Genomic DNA, 16601 nt, shown 5'->3' on the forward strand with positions numbered 1-16601 from the left:
TTGGTGATTCCATATTTCAGGCCTGTGCAGGTCCAACATTTATTTAAGGCATATGATTATTGCTTTTTAATCCCGTAATCTTCTGTTTTTGACCTTTGAAATATATAAAAATAGAAACTTACATTCAGATTCCTTCAAGTCTACTTGAGAAAAGCTATTAAAAATCTTTGCAATGCTGCCTACAAATAAAAAGCAATCCACCAGTTTTAAGTCAAGACTAATACAAGCCAAAATATACTCCGGTTTTCTCTCTTCATTCTGTATTTTTTTTTCCAGTTGTTTTAATCAGAAAATCTCCCAGCAGATGGTTGGTTCTCCACCTATCTATTGCTATTATATTGGCACCAGGTCTCCCATCATAACCTCAACATCTGCTAATAATATTGATAATTATAGATTAGTGGACATCAACTATTGCTGTTTGGTTTATTTATGAAGACTAATCTCTAACACGATTGGGATATGCCTTAATTCATAAGGTGTCAGGATTCAAAGTTCTGCTAGTTTATGAAGTTTCAATTTGACTAATTATTACTGGGTCATAGCTCATAATCTTTCTTAACTTCTTAAGCCATTTGGTTGTTAGTTTGCAAGGTTGATGCCATACAACTTCTCACAACTCGGGCAAGAACAAATTTGAAACTGCGATTTCTTGATAAAAAGTGGACATCGTTCGGGGATTTTTACTTGCTGTAACGGAGATCATTGTACATTGTCAGCTAAGCGTGAAATGAATGAAACAAGTCCGCCCATGTGCTCTCTTTCCTCTGTTTTTAAAACCAGAAAACAGATTTCTTATTCGCAGTTAACAAGTACAGTAATCGGCCCCTTTTGATCCTTAGGATATGCAACAAATATCCTGTATTTCATCATCAATGGGTCCAATAAAGAACAGAGGAAAGAAAAGAAAAGAAAACAAAGAAACAAATCAACAATGGGATAAAAACAAAAAAAACAAACTTCAATTTTTATTTTATATATATATTCATAATCTTCAAACCTTACACAACCAAAGCCATACTCAAAGAAACACACTCATCTTGTCACAAATTAAACCTGACACAACCATACATATATAGCTGTCATCTCATGCAACTTTAACCTCAATGGTCTTAGGCTTTTCAGGTTCAGGTGGAGGCAGTTTCTCCACGGTCACTCTCAAAACGCCATCCTGACAGGCTGCTGATATCTTATCCATATTCGCATTATCAGGCAATGCGAACTTCCGCAAGAACTTGCCAACCCTCCTTTCCATCCTTACGTACTTGACCCCATCTTTCTCATCTTTCTCTTTCTCACGCTTTCGCTCCCCACTCACCACGAGAACGTTGTCATTTTCCACCTGTACCTTGATTTCACTCGGATTTATGCCAGGCATGTCGACAATGAATACGTAGGATGTCGGGTAGTCTATCACGTCAGCTGGAGTGGCTGCCATGGCCTTAGCATCTCGAACGTAGGCTCGAGATGGGTTGTTCCGGGACTTCTCGTGCTCCTCTGGGATGTCGAGTATGTCTTCCAGGATTGTTAAGAGGGGAGAATCGAATCCAAAGTTCCTCAAATCCATGATTCAAGTTATAGAAATGTAGATGATGGAAACAGAATTCAAGGGCTATAAGGGAAGAAGGAAAGAGCTTTGATATGTAATGCAGGAATTTTTAGGTAGATTAAAGAGTGATTTGAAAGGTGCAGAGTGAGTTGAATATATAGGAGATGAGCAAGATAGGCGAGAGTTCTAGAGATCAAACAGTACAGAGGGAAAGTTCGGTAATGGGGGCTCTGTAATGTTCTGTCTAGAAATCTGAAGAAGAGAAACGAAAGTTCTGTAATTTTCTATCTATTTTTTAAGTCTTTATTTTGGGTCGTGAGTAATAATTGCAGGGCCCGTTTTGCAAGGTAAGATAAAGATTATGGATCTTGGCTGCATTTGCTCCTTCAGGCCCACAGATCCGGGCCATACTAGCAGGATTGTTTCATTTGTATCTGGGCTTTGAAGAGATCTCCATTGTAGGGCCGACCTTGGCAAAGCTGTGGTCCATCCCAGCCCGTCACCATCAAATTCACGGAACGAAATTCGTTGGTCGAATCTTATGCAATTTTTTTTCCCAAATCTGGCAAGGGGTGTTGCGGTTCTCTGGAGTTCAAAGGCCGGTCCAAGACCAAAACACACTGTTCCAATGGGCCGATCAAGGATGAAAAGGGAAGTCTGTCATTGCTCTGGTGCTTAACGCTAGCTTGGTGTGCTGTTTATTTACTTCACCTAGAGAGCAAGTAACAACAGACTTTTGAGGAGTATTGCCGCCATCTGGCAGGACAGTTTGAATGCTCTTTGCCAATATTTCAAATGATCCTGTTAATGTATAGTTTGGTCTGTTTGTTTTGGTTTTTGCCTTGTATGTCCTGCTCTTGCCTCCTGCTTCTTTGGCTACTCTTTTCAGTCCTTATATGGACATGGATTATTAATTTCTTATTGTTCATTCTGATACCATTTTTGTCAGCGGAAACTATTTGTCCAACTTGATGAACAATTCCTTGCGCCTTCAATCGCTCAATTATCCATTCTGAGACCTCACTCTGATTCCAAAACTGTAAGTCTCAAAATCTGTAATAACTTTAAATTTTCACCATACTACTGAGAATGAACAATCAAAGCTGGATAACTTAGGCTTTTCATCTTTTAGAATTACATATTTTCTGATCCAAAAACGGACCCTGATAATAATAATAACAATGTTCATACAATGACAGCAAATTTACTGAAATTCTATCTACATCAGAGAGAATCTTGAATGCTGATTGAATCGTCTTTCCACTTGGGTTTTCAATATTTGTAAATGAAGATTTGATGATATTTAATTGAAGCTAACCTTCCCAAATTTCACATATTTATTCTCACAGGTCCTCACTCATCATTCTCTTCTTCCTCTACATAAAGTGAAAACTCTTTCTCCTTTTCCTTGATGTAACCGTATTTTCTAAGCAACCATAAGGTCATCCGAGTGATATTACCTACAAACACGAGTCCCATCATCACCAGCCATATCATCAATGAAATTCTGCTCACATGGAACAGCGTAGTTCTCACTTGTCCTGGTGTTATTTGCATCAATGCAACGAAATAGGTAGAAGTAAACGCTGAGATTGCTAGCCACATGGTCACCATCTGAATCCACATGAACCTGCGCCGTTTCATAGGTAGTCCACTGATGAGTAACAAAATTACGCTCAATGATGCAAGGAAGGCGATTGTGTTCAATATCATGAACGCCTCATATTTTCGTGGATCATAATAGGCCATTACTGACAAGCCTGCTTTGTGTGGATTCTCTGCAGGGTTGCCATCAGAATCAACCAAATAGTCATCTGACCATACACCGCCAGGTGGAGACAACGATGCCTGAAAGGCCACAGTTGCAAGCAGCGATGCAACAACCATTAATGCACTTCTTTTTCTTCCCAACCAATCAGTATGCTTATGTTTCTCAACCACCGGTTTGGAATTGGTTTCCTTAGGAATTAATGGTTGTGCCTGTATTGGGGGCAGAACTTCCTCAATCTCCTGATTATTTGCAATGGAGTGCGCTTTAGTCATTCTTAAAGCTCCAGCTTTCTGTAGGCATTCTTTAATTTCCATGTCCCTTAAATCCCTTTGACTATGTAATAAAAGGTCCAGGGCGGTGAAGCCATTTGCATTTCGACCATTCACTTCCGTCTTGGTATTAGTGAGTAAATATTTTATCATCTGCAAAATTTTCATAGTTCTTAGAGATTAGATACTAACCCTAAAATGTTCTTTCTTCCTAGTTATTCATAGGTTAGCAGGGTGTCTCCTAGACTAGTACCATAAAAAAGAAAATCAGCCACCCAATGATTCCTGAGAAAATAGCATGGCAGTTTAACCTGAATGTAGGGATACATGTTTAATCAAACTGTCGAGGCATGTACAGTTAAGATACTCATGAATTGTTGATTATAAGCTTCTGAACCTTAATTAACTCAAGGGTTGCAAAAGGGCATACAGAAGAGCATAGAGGAACATATAGAAATTAGTACAGTGCAGGCATAAACAGAAACAAGGTGATACTTGATAGTGAGAAGAGGCAATTGGAGTTGGCATGAAATGTGATCTCTAATAATTGCCAAGTTCCAGTCTTTTTTTTTTTTTTTTAAATCTTTTGAATTAGAGAAATTATGCAGAAGGAAGTTAACCTGCACTAGAATTTACCTTAGAGCAATGGCTGAAATGGAAATTAGAGTAGTCAGGGGCCTGAAGACAGAAGAGGGTTAACTAACAATGACAGCTAAGGAGATTCAAACCAGAGTGAAATGACTCCAGAAGAAAACCACCTTAACAACAATTTACAATTGCTTTTAGGTGAGATGGCATAATTCACCCTAAACATAAGTAACTACTCACGCCAAAGCCCAAGGGAAACTAAACTTGCTGAGGTTTATGTTAACACAACTAGACCTGATTGAACTTCTGAATCAATTAAAACCTTAATCGAAACTTCTAAAATTCAATTTTTTTTGTATTTTCCCTATAAATTCAACATACTAAATCAATTTGAGTGATGTTGTTACCTTATATTATCACACTGTTCTTAAATGGAAAAACATAAGTGGGAAAACATACCTCTAACTGTTTCTTGGCCACAGCTAGATGCAGGACAGAGCTCCCTTCAGAATCTCTCCAATTCGCAAATTGATCATCTTTTCCCACAGATTCAACCACAACCTTTAATGCTCCAAAATGGTTATTCTTCACAGACAAGTGGAGTGCGCTCTCCCCTCCACCAGTCAACACCCGAGTCGCCTCCGGTCTGACTCGGACCAACTCGGTCAACACCTCAATTCGACCCTTGATGGCAGCAAGATGCAGGGGAGTCCTCCCATCACGATCCTTTACCAAACACATGTCAGGGTTCACCAACAGCAATTCTTTCACTATTTCCACGTACCCTTTTGCTGCTGCCACGTGAAGAGGTGAAGAACCATGGGAGTTTGAGTCGGTTGCAAGCTCTGGCTTTTGAGTCAGTAGTTGTTTGGCAAAAGCTGAGTGACCCAGAAGAGCTGCTACTTGTAAAGGTGTGTCTGAAAGAGATGAGTTGGCCTTGTTAAGGATATTAGGGTCCTCTTGGATCAGCTCAAGGAGTGAGGCAACAGATCCTTTCAGGGCTGCTTCATTGAGCCTTTTCACTTTTGCCTTCTCTCTTAATTTCTCTACTTCTTTTTCCTCATCCAACAAGCTCACTAGTCTCATTATTATCTATCAAACCGATGTAAAAAATCTGCGCAGCTCCTACCCTTTTCTTGTTCTCGAGTCTTGACACTGTTCTAACAAAAGAGAAAAGGTAGTGCCTATGGTGGGGGAGGAGGACACGACTTCGGACAAACGACATATTGACTGGTGACCTTTGAATTGATATTGCCAAGGAGGAGGGTTTTGCCAAATTTATTTATTTATTTTCTCATAATCCTCGCTGCAGCCTCCATCTTGGACTTGAAAGATTTGGGTTCAACTCCACCAGGGATCTAGAATTGCTTTATTATTTCTTAGCAATCTTTATTGAAATTACATTTACAAGTTGTTCATTATTTTCAATAAATTACATTTACAAGGTGTTGATCATTTTCAATAATGAAAGAATGAAAAGAAAAAAAATATCTTTTGAACAATTATAATTGTTTAAGAATTATGTTTCTTTAAACAATTAACTTTGTTCAAATAATTATATTGTTGAAAACAAAAGAAAAAATAGACAATCCTTTTAAATAATTATGATTATTCAATAATTATATTTATTTAAATAATTAAATTTGTTCAAATACTTGTAATGTTAGAAACAAAAGAAAATGGATGATTGAGTCGATTGAAAACGGACAATTGCCTCAGTTGAATAGAGATATCTTTATCTATAAATAAAACTTTTTAGTTACTTGAATATGTATGAAAAAAAAAAAAAAAACAAGAAAAGAGTGAAACAATCTCCTTATCATTTTCAAATTTTTTTAGATTGTTTCTATACTATTTTGCTATCGAAAAACTCTATAAGAATTTGATAATCTTATCATACTTTGGTAATTACTTAATGGATTGATTTCATCAATGTAAAATATTTTTTTTTTATAATTGGAGGAAGGAGAATTCGAACCTTGCTCTTTAAACAATTAGATAATGCACCAATTAATGAGCCAAATGCTCGGGTGCATTTCATCAATGTAAAATGTAATCAATCATTAAAAAAAAATTTATATACACATCTTGAAATCATTTTTTAATATTTTTTAGTTTCCAATTCCGAGATCCAAAATAAAATATACCATATTAAGCTACATTTTCAATTGATTTTTATGTTGTAATTTATTTTGATACATTTAGAAGTCGAGCTTGAATCACACTTGGAAAGTACTATAATAAATAATCAATAGTCATATATTTCCTTTGAAAGAAAAAAGTTTTCCCAACTCTTTGGTCTTCCCTTGAATTTTAAGGATAATAGAATCTAGACTAGCCAGCAGTTAAACAATTTTCTTCCTTTGAATAAGTAAATTTCACATCTTTAGTTTGAAATTTGGATTAAATTTTAGGTTATTGATTTTGGAATAAATTCTAACTGAGTGAAGTTGGGGTCTTGAGTGTTTCCTGTTTAAGCTAATTGATCGGCTTAATTAGTTAGTTTTTGGGCTTCAAAAGTAGACATTGATTGGAAATGAGTTAACCAAAAGAAGCAGATGTTTTTATTTAGATTGCTCACCAGGAAATTGAAATAAATTTACACTTTATTCTCAGTTAATATTCTTTTTTTCTGTTAAGCTAAAAATATGAGAGGTCATCTGGATGGCCTAATGTCTCCAAAACAGGCTTGATACATAACTTGGGTAGTAATTAAGTATAGTGCTAGACAGGGAGATGATCTGTCGTTCTCCTGCATGACTCTCTGGTATACCTTGCAACCTTCAATGCAAGGCGAATAGCGTGCCCCAAAAGAAGAAAGGCAAGCACTGCGTACCAAAACCAGGTCGTAACAGCTAGCTGTATTTTAGGATAATCAGAACCATAAGGTTCGAGGAGAATATATAAACCGAGGGTGTAAGCCAACAACATGGATGCAATGGCTACCCAGATGATCACCGTCAGGATCCACAAGATGAATTTAGACCTTAAAGGTAGACCTCCGATCAGTAGGAGGATAACAGTGAGCGATGCCAAAAACCCCGTCGTGTTGTAGGACAGGAATTCCGAAGTCTTCCTGAACGATGTTGCCTTGTTAATCTCTGGCCACAAACCTTTTGGAGGGTTAATCCGGGATTCGCAGGCCATGGTTGCAATTATCGATGCTACCACCATCAATGCAGTCCGCCTTTTTTCCAACCAGATGTTATGCTTATGCTTTCTACGAATTTTGACTAGGGAGTACTGTAATCTCAAACTTTGGTGGTTTGGGTCTAAGGACAAGCTCCTCGTGCTTATGGTTGTCAGTTCTTGCACCGGCGAGCAAATTTACCTTGCACTTCCAGCTTCATCATGTTGAAGGAAACCCCGAATATCTATGTCGTTGTTGGCATTTCTTCGGCCTTGTGCTAGGGCTGTGCCGTTTGTGAGCAGCGGATTACGTTCTACTTTGGTATTGGTTATCCAAATCTTTATACTCTGTACAACATTTCTATGCTACACGATCAGTATGTGCCAAGGCAAAACTTTGGTTAAATGACAAGAAAATTTAGTAAATTGAAGATTGTTATCCACATTAAAACATTGATATTTTTCTTTTCTTTCCTTTAGAAATTCAGCATGCACTAAAATTATAATCTAGCATTAAGTTGTACTAAACGGAAATTTGGATTTTTCTTCTTAAGAGTTTGTTTTGATAAGGACTTTTTATCTACATCTTTGGCAAATTATTTTTATTATTTTATTTAATTTTGTTAGTTTTTATAGCTTTTACCTTTTCACTAAAATACATTAACACCCTTAACTTTTGACTATACTTACACGCGGTTCATTAGTTTTCAAAATAAATAATCTATCTAAAAAAAAATTTTCACTGGAGACTTAAATCTTACAGTTAGTCAAACGTCAATATTTTTGTTAGTTTAATGATGTGATAATATTTTTAAAATAATTTTACTTTTCATTAATTTATAAAATTACTATTATATAAACTATATTTTTCATTTTTTATTTTTTTCTCTCTCTTTTCAAAAAAAAAAAAAAAACTCTCAATTCGACCACCTCGTGGTTAATAGCGTCTCCTATGGAGCACATCAAGGGAGCACAAGACCTGGTGTTCCAGTTCATGCTCCCCAGGGAAGCACCGATCTAGTGCTCCCTATGGAGCACTGTGCTTCCCAAGAGAGCTTGAGATCTGGGGTGTGCGGCCAGATTTCGTGCTCTCCATGGTGAGATCCAGTCATATCTGCATTCTACAGTCAAATTAGGTCAAGAGTATCATCGATAGATTTGAGAGAAAATAAAAGAGTAAAAAAAAAACATTTTAAACATTTCATATTTAAATTTTAACACCATTTACATGTTTGGAATGAATTATTTATTTTTAAAATTAATATACCTGTTTGTAATTATAATCAAAAATTAAGAATGTCTATGTATATTATTGTTTTTAAGAAACAAGTTTCATAAATAGCTGAAAATTAGATTATACTAATATCGAATGGAATCTAGTATCTTGTGCTATCAGACTATACCTCATGTTGGTTCTTGGCCAGCGCTAGATGGAGTACGGTGAATCCATTGTCATACTCGGAATTTACAAAGTCACTAGTACTTGTATTCTCCACCAGGAACCTTAATGCTTCCAAGCGGTAGTGTTCGACACAAAGATGCAAAATGGTTTCACCTTCTGCTGCTGGGACTTGAGCAGCTTCAGGTTTGGCTGGAACCAACTCTTTCAAGACCTCGATTCGGTCCTTGATCACCGCAATATGAAGAGGGTTCTTGGCATCCTGGTTCTGAGCCAGGCACATCTCAGGGTTGACCAATAACAACTCTTTTACTACCTCAACATGTCCACTAGCTGTTGCCAGGTGAAGGGGAGATGCTCCTTCGAAATCCTACTCTTTAGGCAGCTCAGGCTTCCGACTCAGGATTGCCTTCGCAAGTGCCAGGCGTCCAAGCATTGCTGCAATGTGCAAAGGCGTCTCAGTAAAACAACCAGCGATGAACCTGTCAAGAATAAGTGGATCTTCATGAAGCAATTCATCCAAGGAATTCACGTTCCCTTTGATTGCTGCCTCACGTATCATTCTCATTCTTTCTTTTACATTCTCCATTAATTATGTTTCTTAATTTTCCCGATTTTGATCCACAGAAAGGCTAAGCTAATGACTTCCTATTTAACGGGGGGAAAAGTCCTTCAGACCAAACTGTTTCATTGGTTAAAACTCCCTGGCATGAATTGGTAAGAGTCTATGCGTTCACCAAATTCACAATGTCTAATTTAATAAACTCTAAACATAGAAAAACTTGGAATAGTGGATGGGGAATACATATTTAATCATCTCGGACAGGAGATTGTAATTTAATTTGATAGTACCCAAAAAACAATTGTGATTAATTTGACTGATAACGTAAACGTGTAGACTATGTAGACGTAGAAATATTCATCACAAATCACAGCATAGTGGATGGCTCAGCAAGGGGTGAACCTGGCCAAGCAAGATGTGGTGGAGTTCTACACAACTTTAATGGTTATGTGGTGGTTGTTTTCTTTGGCTTACTTGGCATCCAAGACTCCAACTTTACAGAGTTTATGGTCATTCTTCATACATTGTGTCTTTTCTCCCGCTCTTCCTTTGCAAGTTTTAAGTTGATTATTGAATATGACGCCAAGAATGCATTATCATGAGTGACTAACACTGATACGAGGCATTGAGACAAGTAATTCTCTAGAAAAATTTGAAATTGACAAAAACACAATGTTCTCGGTATGGTGGTAACTTTTGATGCTTTTATTGGGTTGAGCGGCTGCCTTTAGTTTTTATGTTAATATTGTGATTTACTTATGACTTTTGCATTGTCTTACGGTATTAGGCACCAATAGGCGAATCTTTTGTTTAATGGTACTAAGCTTGTCCCTTGATTGTATATCCTTATTTTGATCCCCATCTGTGAGTTGATCTCTAAACTGTAATTTTAGTGATTTTAATACAAATTTCATTTGACTAAGCCAAAAAAGGAAAATAAATCACAGCATAGAACATTATACTAGCATGTATAGATTTTGACTTAGATACCATTATCGAATACAAGGGCTTGACATTATCAAAAAATATGATGTAGGGGAGCAAAGTAATCCAGGTTCAGCTTTCACAAGCTATAAACAAAGCAAATTATATGAGTCTTAGAAATCAAGTAATTACTTTCGTAAGGAAAGTAATTCATTTCCTAAAATATTTTAGTTTGACAGGTCAAAATTTCAATTTTTTTTTAAAAAACGTTGACCCATATTAAATATTTTTTTGAAAGAGTAAAATTTTGATCTTTTCAAGAATCCCAAAGTATTAATTATTGGTGCCAATTTTTAAATAAATAAATTTTTTAGGTCTAAAAGTATGAGAGTGTTTGGATATATAATGGGAACAAAAAGTACAATTAGTAATATCAGAATTTAATACTTTCCATCCAACATTAATGAAATATATGTACTATGATTAATCAAATGGAACTATATAAAAAGAAAGTCATTTTAGATATATTTTTGAATCAAAGACCATATGAGTAGTCGTATTGACATGGTAGTAATCTCACGGTAAACCGTGTTATGGTTAATTTCCCGTTCAACGTCTACAAGCATTGACAATCGGGAAGGGGAAAACTTCTAGGGAAGATCTGAGAAATTAAAGAGAAGCAGCTTCAATTCAGCAAGAATTAAGATATGTGTGTATGGTCTAAGAAAACAGGGATTGCCATCTGGAAACCTCAGAATTCATTTTTCATTCCCTTCTTCTGATCCACCAAAGAATTCTTGTCATTCGAAAGTCTCTTTCTTCGATGATATTTCTCTATGGATCAGTTGAAACTTGTTAGGATGGTAAGCATACCCTTTCTACTAACCGAAGTTTCGTTCCAGAATCAGGACTCAATCAACGTGATCGCTTTTCCTTCTTTACTTGTGGTTCAATTTAAGGTATAGGGAAGAAGAAACTATCGTACCGTTAAGGTTGATATTTAATAATTGAAAATTTCGTAGACATGGCTGATATAATCCCCTGGACTAATTCTGCTTGATTAAGTCATTTTGACAATCCTCGGGTGGAGGTTTAGCAAAGGGAAGGCCACTTTGGATATAGTGTGCAGAAAGCATGGCTAGCTAGATCCCATGGCGTCCGTTAAAAAGGGTTGCTTTGATTCCTCTAAAACTACATTGCATAGAGTGGCCTCACAAAGCATTCTGATGAGATGTGTAGGAAAGTTGTGGGATTCATTTTTTCTTGGTGAAGGGAAATGATAATCTAATTTTCTTCGGAATTGCTACAAAAGATATGATATGATTTTGAGGTTCGTAGACTTGTATGTTTATAGCATGAAAAACTACTACAATTGATGTGTTTCAATAGAAGTCTAACAATAGATATATACAACTCAAACACATCGAAAATCTAATAAAATTAAGCCATTAGAACCTTCTAGCTCATCAGTTGAGACATACTAGGAAGAATACGGTGATTAGAAGTCACTAATATCCGTTTGCGCTAATGGTGGATACACTTGTGGTGGCGGTGGTTTTCTCTTTTTCCCTAGAACATTTTCTACTTTCTTGAACAAACTTGCCGCGAGACGAATGGAGTGCCCCAGAAAAAGAAAACCCATCACCCCACTCCACACCCTGACAGCATAGTCAAGCACTTGAGTGACATTTAGCTCCTGCGCTTTTGGTGTAAAAACAAGAAGTGAAATTCTGTATGTAAGGGCCATGGATGTGATTGCAATCCACACAATCACTGTCAAAATCCACATAAAAAGTCTTCGCTTGAAAGGTAAACCAGTAATCAGCAACAAGATTATGCTCAACGATGCAATGAAACTTGTTGTATTGTAAGAAAGGTACTGAGAATAATAGCTCTGGTTTTTATCTGCTATTATCGAAGTTCCGGCCTCGTGAGGTTGTGTGTCATTGTTGCCTTGGGAAGTCCCTGTTAAGTCATCTTGCCAGAGACCACCAGGAGGCGTTAGTGCAGCTTGAAAAGCCATTGTTGCATTAAGTGATGCCACCACCATCAATGCATCTCGCTTTCTGGTAAGCCAATCTTCATTGTTGGTAGCCTTTTGCACATATTCTTGGGATGGTGGTGTGACTGGAATCTGAGCAATTGGAGGTGTTGCCTTAGTTCTCAATCCTCCAATTCTAGGCCCTGTGTATGAAATTTCTGCAGCTCTTAGTGCTCCAGCATCTCGAAGAGACTCAGCAATGTCAAAGTCTTTCAAGCCTCTGTTACTTTGTGCAAGAACGTCCATAGCAGTAAAACCATTTGCATTTAGAGCATTTACTTCGACGCTAGTATTGAAAAGCAAAAATTTTACTGTCTGCACATGCACATTTGTTATTAGTACTACACATGATTAATAACAGCAGCAGTAAAACAGAAAGAATCCTATTCCGCTACATTCTTAATAGCAACATTTCCAAATGATTTAAGTTATAATTTAATATTACTGGCTAAACTCAATTAAAGGGCAAAAAATAGAACACAAGGCTTAGACCTGATACGTTATGTTGATCTATACCTCAATTTGTTTGTAAGCTACCGCTAGGTGCAAGATAGTCATGCCATAATCATCCTTCGCACTCACAATTTCATTATCATCCATCACTTCAATCAATAGCTTCAGACACTCAAATTGTCCATACTTCACGCACAAGTGCAATATGCTCTGTCCCCAAGCCACTGTGACCTGAGCTGCGTGTGGTCTGGCATGGATTAGCTCCTTCAAAACATCAACCTGGCCCTTCATGGCTGCAAGGTGAAGAGGATTTCTTTCTTCTATGTCACGAGCCAGGCATATGTCAGGGTTTACGAATAGCAATGCTTTAACTATTTCAACATACCCTTTTGCAGAAGCTAAGTGAAGAGCTGATGAACCCCTTGAATCTAATTCTCTGGTAAACTCTGGCTTCCTATGTATAATCTCCTTCACAAAATCTGTATGCCCAAGCATTGCTGCTACATGCAAAGGAGTCTCAGTGGTATAATTAACGAGCACTCTATCCAGAAGCAGTCGATCCTGTTGAATTAATTCTAAGAAGGTAGTTACACTCCCTTCTTCTGCTGCTTCATAAAGCTTGCTTTCTGATGACATTCTTGCCATTTTGTTGCGCAGAAAGTTGCAGAGAACCAGACCTGGGGCAGGTTAAAGATTTATAGACGGGAGAGCTTTGATTCAAATTGCTTGAGTTCAAATGTGGAAGCAGCCCCGTCAAATCTGTTTGATTGTCAATTGTTTCTTGGTGATGTTTGCAAAACTGTTGAATGGGTTTTTAAAAATGGTGCTTATATTGACTTAGAAGGATGCCACTGGGGTGAAGTATATGGGGAAGGGATCATCTCTGGTTAATCTCAATATCATATTCGAAGACAACTCCAACACTCAAAACTTTCTTTGCTCATAAAACGAATTTTTATCACCATTATGTTCCCTAAATGAATGTTTTCATAGGGCAGGTGGGCAAATCTTATTGAATAGTCAAGCAAAATAACATTGATAGGAGACATCAATCTATCAAGGATACAAGCTGAACAATACTGACCAAGAAAAAAAAATTCCAACACTACACTGACTTGATTTCCTGTGACAAATTGCCAAATAGAAGCCCTGACATAATACCATAACTAATACTAATATAATTCTTCCTCAGTATTATTTTTAGCTTAAATAATAAAAAATTTCCTTAACTAAAATTATTTTTTTGATTAAACTTTTCATTTATCACGATCGGATCTACATTCGTAGACATTTTGTGCTCACATAATATATGACTTAGGTAATTGACGTGATCAATTGTCTCCAAAATTCGGTGAACCACAACTGGGGATCGGATTTTGAGTAGATGTAAGAGAGAGGAAAAGAAAAAAGAACATGGGAAGGCTTACATAGCATCCTCTCAAAACTACATTTGAGGAGAGGTGGGAGAGAAAAAATAAAAAAGAAAAAATATCACATCAGTGGTTACGTGATCACGTTAAATCATGCAAATAGAAAAAATTAATTCATAATTAAAATTAAAAATTTATTTAAATATAAGTTAAAATTTAAAAATATAATTAAAAGTTGTAAAAGATAAAAGCTTAAATGAAAAAATTTTACAGTTAGGAGAGGTTTTTTTATTATTTATGAGTTTGTAAAATTCCAGCTTGAAAGGCTGAACCAAACCAGTTGCATTGGGCAAGCAGAGCTCGATCAGAGGGTGCTTTAGGAGTCGATCACATCAATGTTCCGTATATAGAGTAAAACTCCTTAACCTCATTTTAATGAAGCACTGAGAATCGGAGCAAGACACATACAAGAAGACAATTGAAACAGACCTTGCTTGCAGCCATCCACTGATCCCCATACGTCCCTGCCTCTACGAAGAAAGGAGTGAGCTTAGCCTGGCAACGTGGATAACCTTTTGGACGGACTACGTCGCATTCTATGAAGCCATTCAGTGGAATCGTACACACCAACTGCCTAGAGCTAGGTCTCACTTTTTCCTCCATTGACACCACTTTCAGCTCATAGGCAATTTATAGGCATAAATTGAAAATAATTAGGAAATGAATTTTTATTGAGAAGTAAAAATTAAAAAAAAAATATTGATTAAAAAATTTTAAAATTAATATGTTAAACTTAATTATTAATAATTAAAAAAATTCATAATAGATAGTATTTGAGTATTTGATTTGTTGATGTATGATATTTGATGTATGATGTGTTAAACTTAATTATAAATATTTGTTGATGTATGTATTCTCTCAAAAAGAGTAAATCTTTTAAAAAAATTGTGTTGGACGATATTTTTTAAATTTAAATTAATTAATTATTGACTCTATATTGAAAAGATTAATAATATCTTATATCAACTTAAATAACTAAATTATTTATAAAAAACTCATCATTTATTTTATTTTGGATTCTTGTTTTTCTCAATATGAACAATTAAAAAATTAATGTGGTCAATATATAATATTTTTATTTTATTTCTATTTAAACTTAAAATATTAAATATAAAACTATAATTCATAAAATATAAATAGTTAAATACGATATACAAAACCGATAATTTCTTTTTATATAATCAAGATTGTTTAAAGACTCAATACTGAAGATAATTTCCTTTCAACTATATATAAAATGTAAAGCAAATAAAAAAGATACACTTAAGATAATTTCTTCTTATATAATCAAAATTAATAAAAAATAAATATATTGGTGAAATTTTAAGTAACAACCGATAATGTAACACTACAACTTATATTTGAGAATTATATAATAATTTTTAAATTTTTAAAAACTAAAATCATTAAAAATAAAATTCATATAACAGAAAAAAAAACATGTCAAATAAAAGATAAAACCTACATGACAAAAAAGAAAAAAATAATATGATAGATAATTCGTAAAAATTTTAAAAAAAATAAGTTTATAGAAAACTTAAAATATATAAACAAATAGAATAAAATTGAAAAAATTAACAAATAATAATATAAACTAAAAAATAAATAAAAATTTTAAAAACCATTAAAAATATATAATATATAGAATTTTTTTCAAAATTTTGAAAGATATATAAAATTTTTTTAAAATTTTGGAAGGGTTACGACCCCTTTATAATAATAGGATGCTACGCCCCTAGGAATGGAGCACTCTTTTATTTAATAATTTATTTTACTATCATTCACATGTAAACATACGTAGTACATATATTTAAGTACTAAATACACGTTGATAGTGTTTTGTGGTTTTTAAATTAAACACGTAAGAATTGATTGATAATTTTAAAAAATAATAATTTAATGAAATTTGGTTAATATACATATTCGATTTGATTTAAGTTTATATTAAAAAAAAATTAGATTTAAAATAATTATAAATTTAAAATTTTATATAAAAGTGATTAAAAAATAATTATATAGCACCACCAGTTGATATTATCTTAACTCCGTCACTATTGATAGATAAAAAGTTAGTTTTTCTGTTCATAAAATTTTAGGCGCAATAAGAAACAAGCAGCGCAACCCAATCCCATGGGTCTGGTGTTTGTTGTCATGTCCATGAATCCCATGGGCCTGGTGTTTGTTTTCATGTCCATGAAAGGACAGCTTAAGGAGATGCTAATGAAATTAAATTTAATAATTATATATAAAATACAAAATTAAATAAATTTAAATTTAATTTTATTATGTCAACATAATTAAGATATTGCATATTTTAATCGTTTCAAATATGGTTAATGTGTTTAATTAATTGTATTATCATGTTTAAATATATATAAATAATATGTTTAATATTAATGATAGATTTGAGTAGTATGATAATAAATTATATATATTAGTTATGTTAAAATTTATTATATTTGATATTATTATTATTTTATTATAAT

At 34.7% G+C, this 16601-nt stretch overlaps 4 protein-coding genes across 4 annotated transcripts; all 4 read right to left on the minus strand.

The window, feature by feature from the left end:
* Positions 1–940: 940 nt before the first annotated feature.
* LOC18588114 (17.6 kDa class II heat shock protein-like) lies at positions 941–1803 on the minus strand. Its single transcript, XM_007012311.3, has one exon. It carries the CDS (start codon positions 1565–1567, stop codon positions 1088–1090), a length of 480 nt encoding a protein of 159 aa, XP_007012373.2. The 5' UTR covers positions 1568–1803; the 3' UTR covers positions 941–1087.
* An 830-nt stretch (positions 1804–2633) lies between these two features.
* On the minus strand, positions 2634–5425 carry LOC18588115 (ankyrin repeat-containing protein BDA1-like). Its single transcript, XM_007012312.3, has 2 exons — positions 4637–5425; positions 2634–3742 (listed from the first exon to the last, which is right to left on the minus strand). The coding sequence occupies exons 1-2, from the start codon at positions 5261–5263 to the stop codon at positions 2903–2905; spliced, it is 1467 nt and encodes a 488-aa protein (XP_007012374.2). The 5' UTR covers positions 5264–5425; the 3' UTR covers positions 2634–2902.
* A 1476-nt stretch (positions 5426–6901) lies between these two features.
* Positions 6902–9294, minus strand: LOC18588116 (uncharacterized). The gene is made up of 5 exons (XM_088810340.1): positions 9115–9294; positions 8710–8973; positions 8320–8427; positions 7509–7672; positions 6902–7364 (listed from the first exon to the last, which is right to left on the minus strand). The coding sequence occupies exons 1-5, from the start codon at positions 9292–9294 to the stop codon at positions 6902–6904; spliced, it is 1179 nt and encodes a 392-aa protein (XP_088666466.1).
* Positions 9295–11549: 2255 nt separating this feature from the next.
* LOC108663208 (uncharacterized) lies at positions 11550–13431 on the minus strand. The gene is made up of 2 exons (XM_018126771.2): positions 12749–13431; positions 11550–12547 (listed from the first exon to the last, which is right to left on the minus strand). The coding sequence occupies exons 1-2, from the start codon at positions 13328–13330 to the stop codon at positions 11690–11692; spliced, it is 1440 nt and encodes a 479-aa protein (XP_017982260.2). The 5' UTR covers positions 13331–13431; the 3' UTR covers positions 11550–11689.
* Between the last annotated feature and the right edge of the window lie 3170 nt (positions 13432–16601).

Source organism: Theobroma cacao, chromosome 9 (assembly GCF_053813885.1).
Source record: "Theobroma cacao isolate CCN51 chromosome 9, ASM5381388v1, whole genome shotgun sequence".
Classification (NCBI taxonomy): domain Eukaryota; kingdom Viridiplantae; phylum Streptophyta; class Magnoliopsida; order Malvales; family Malvaceae; genus Theobroma; species Theobroma cacao.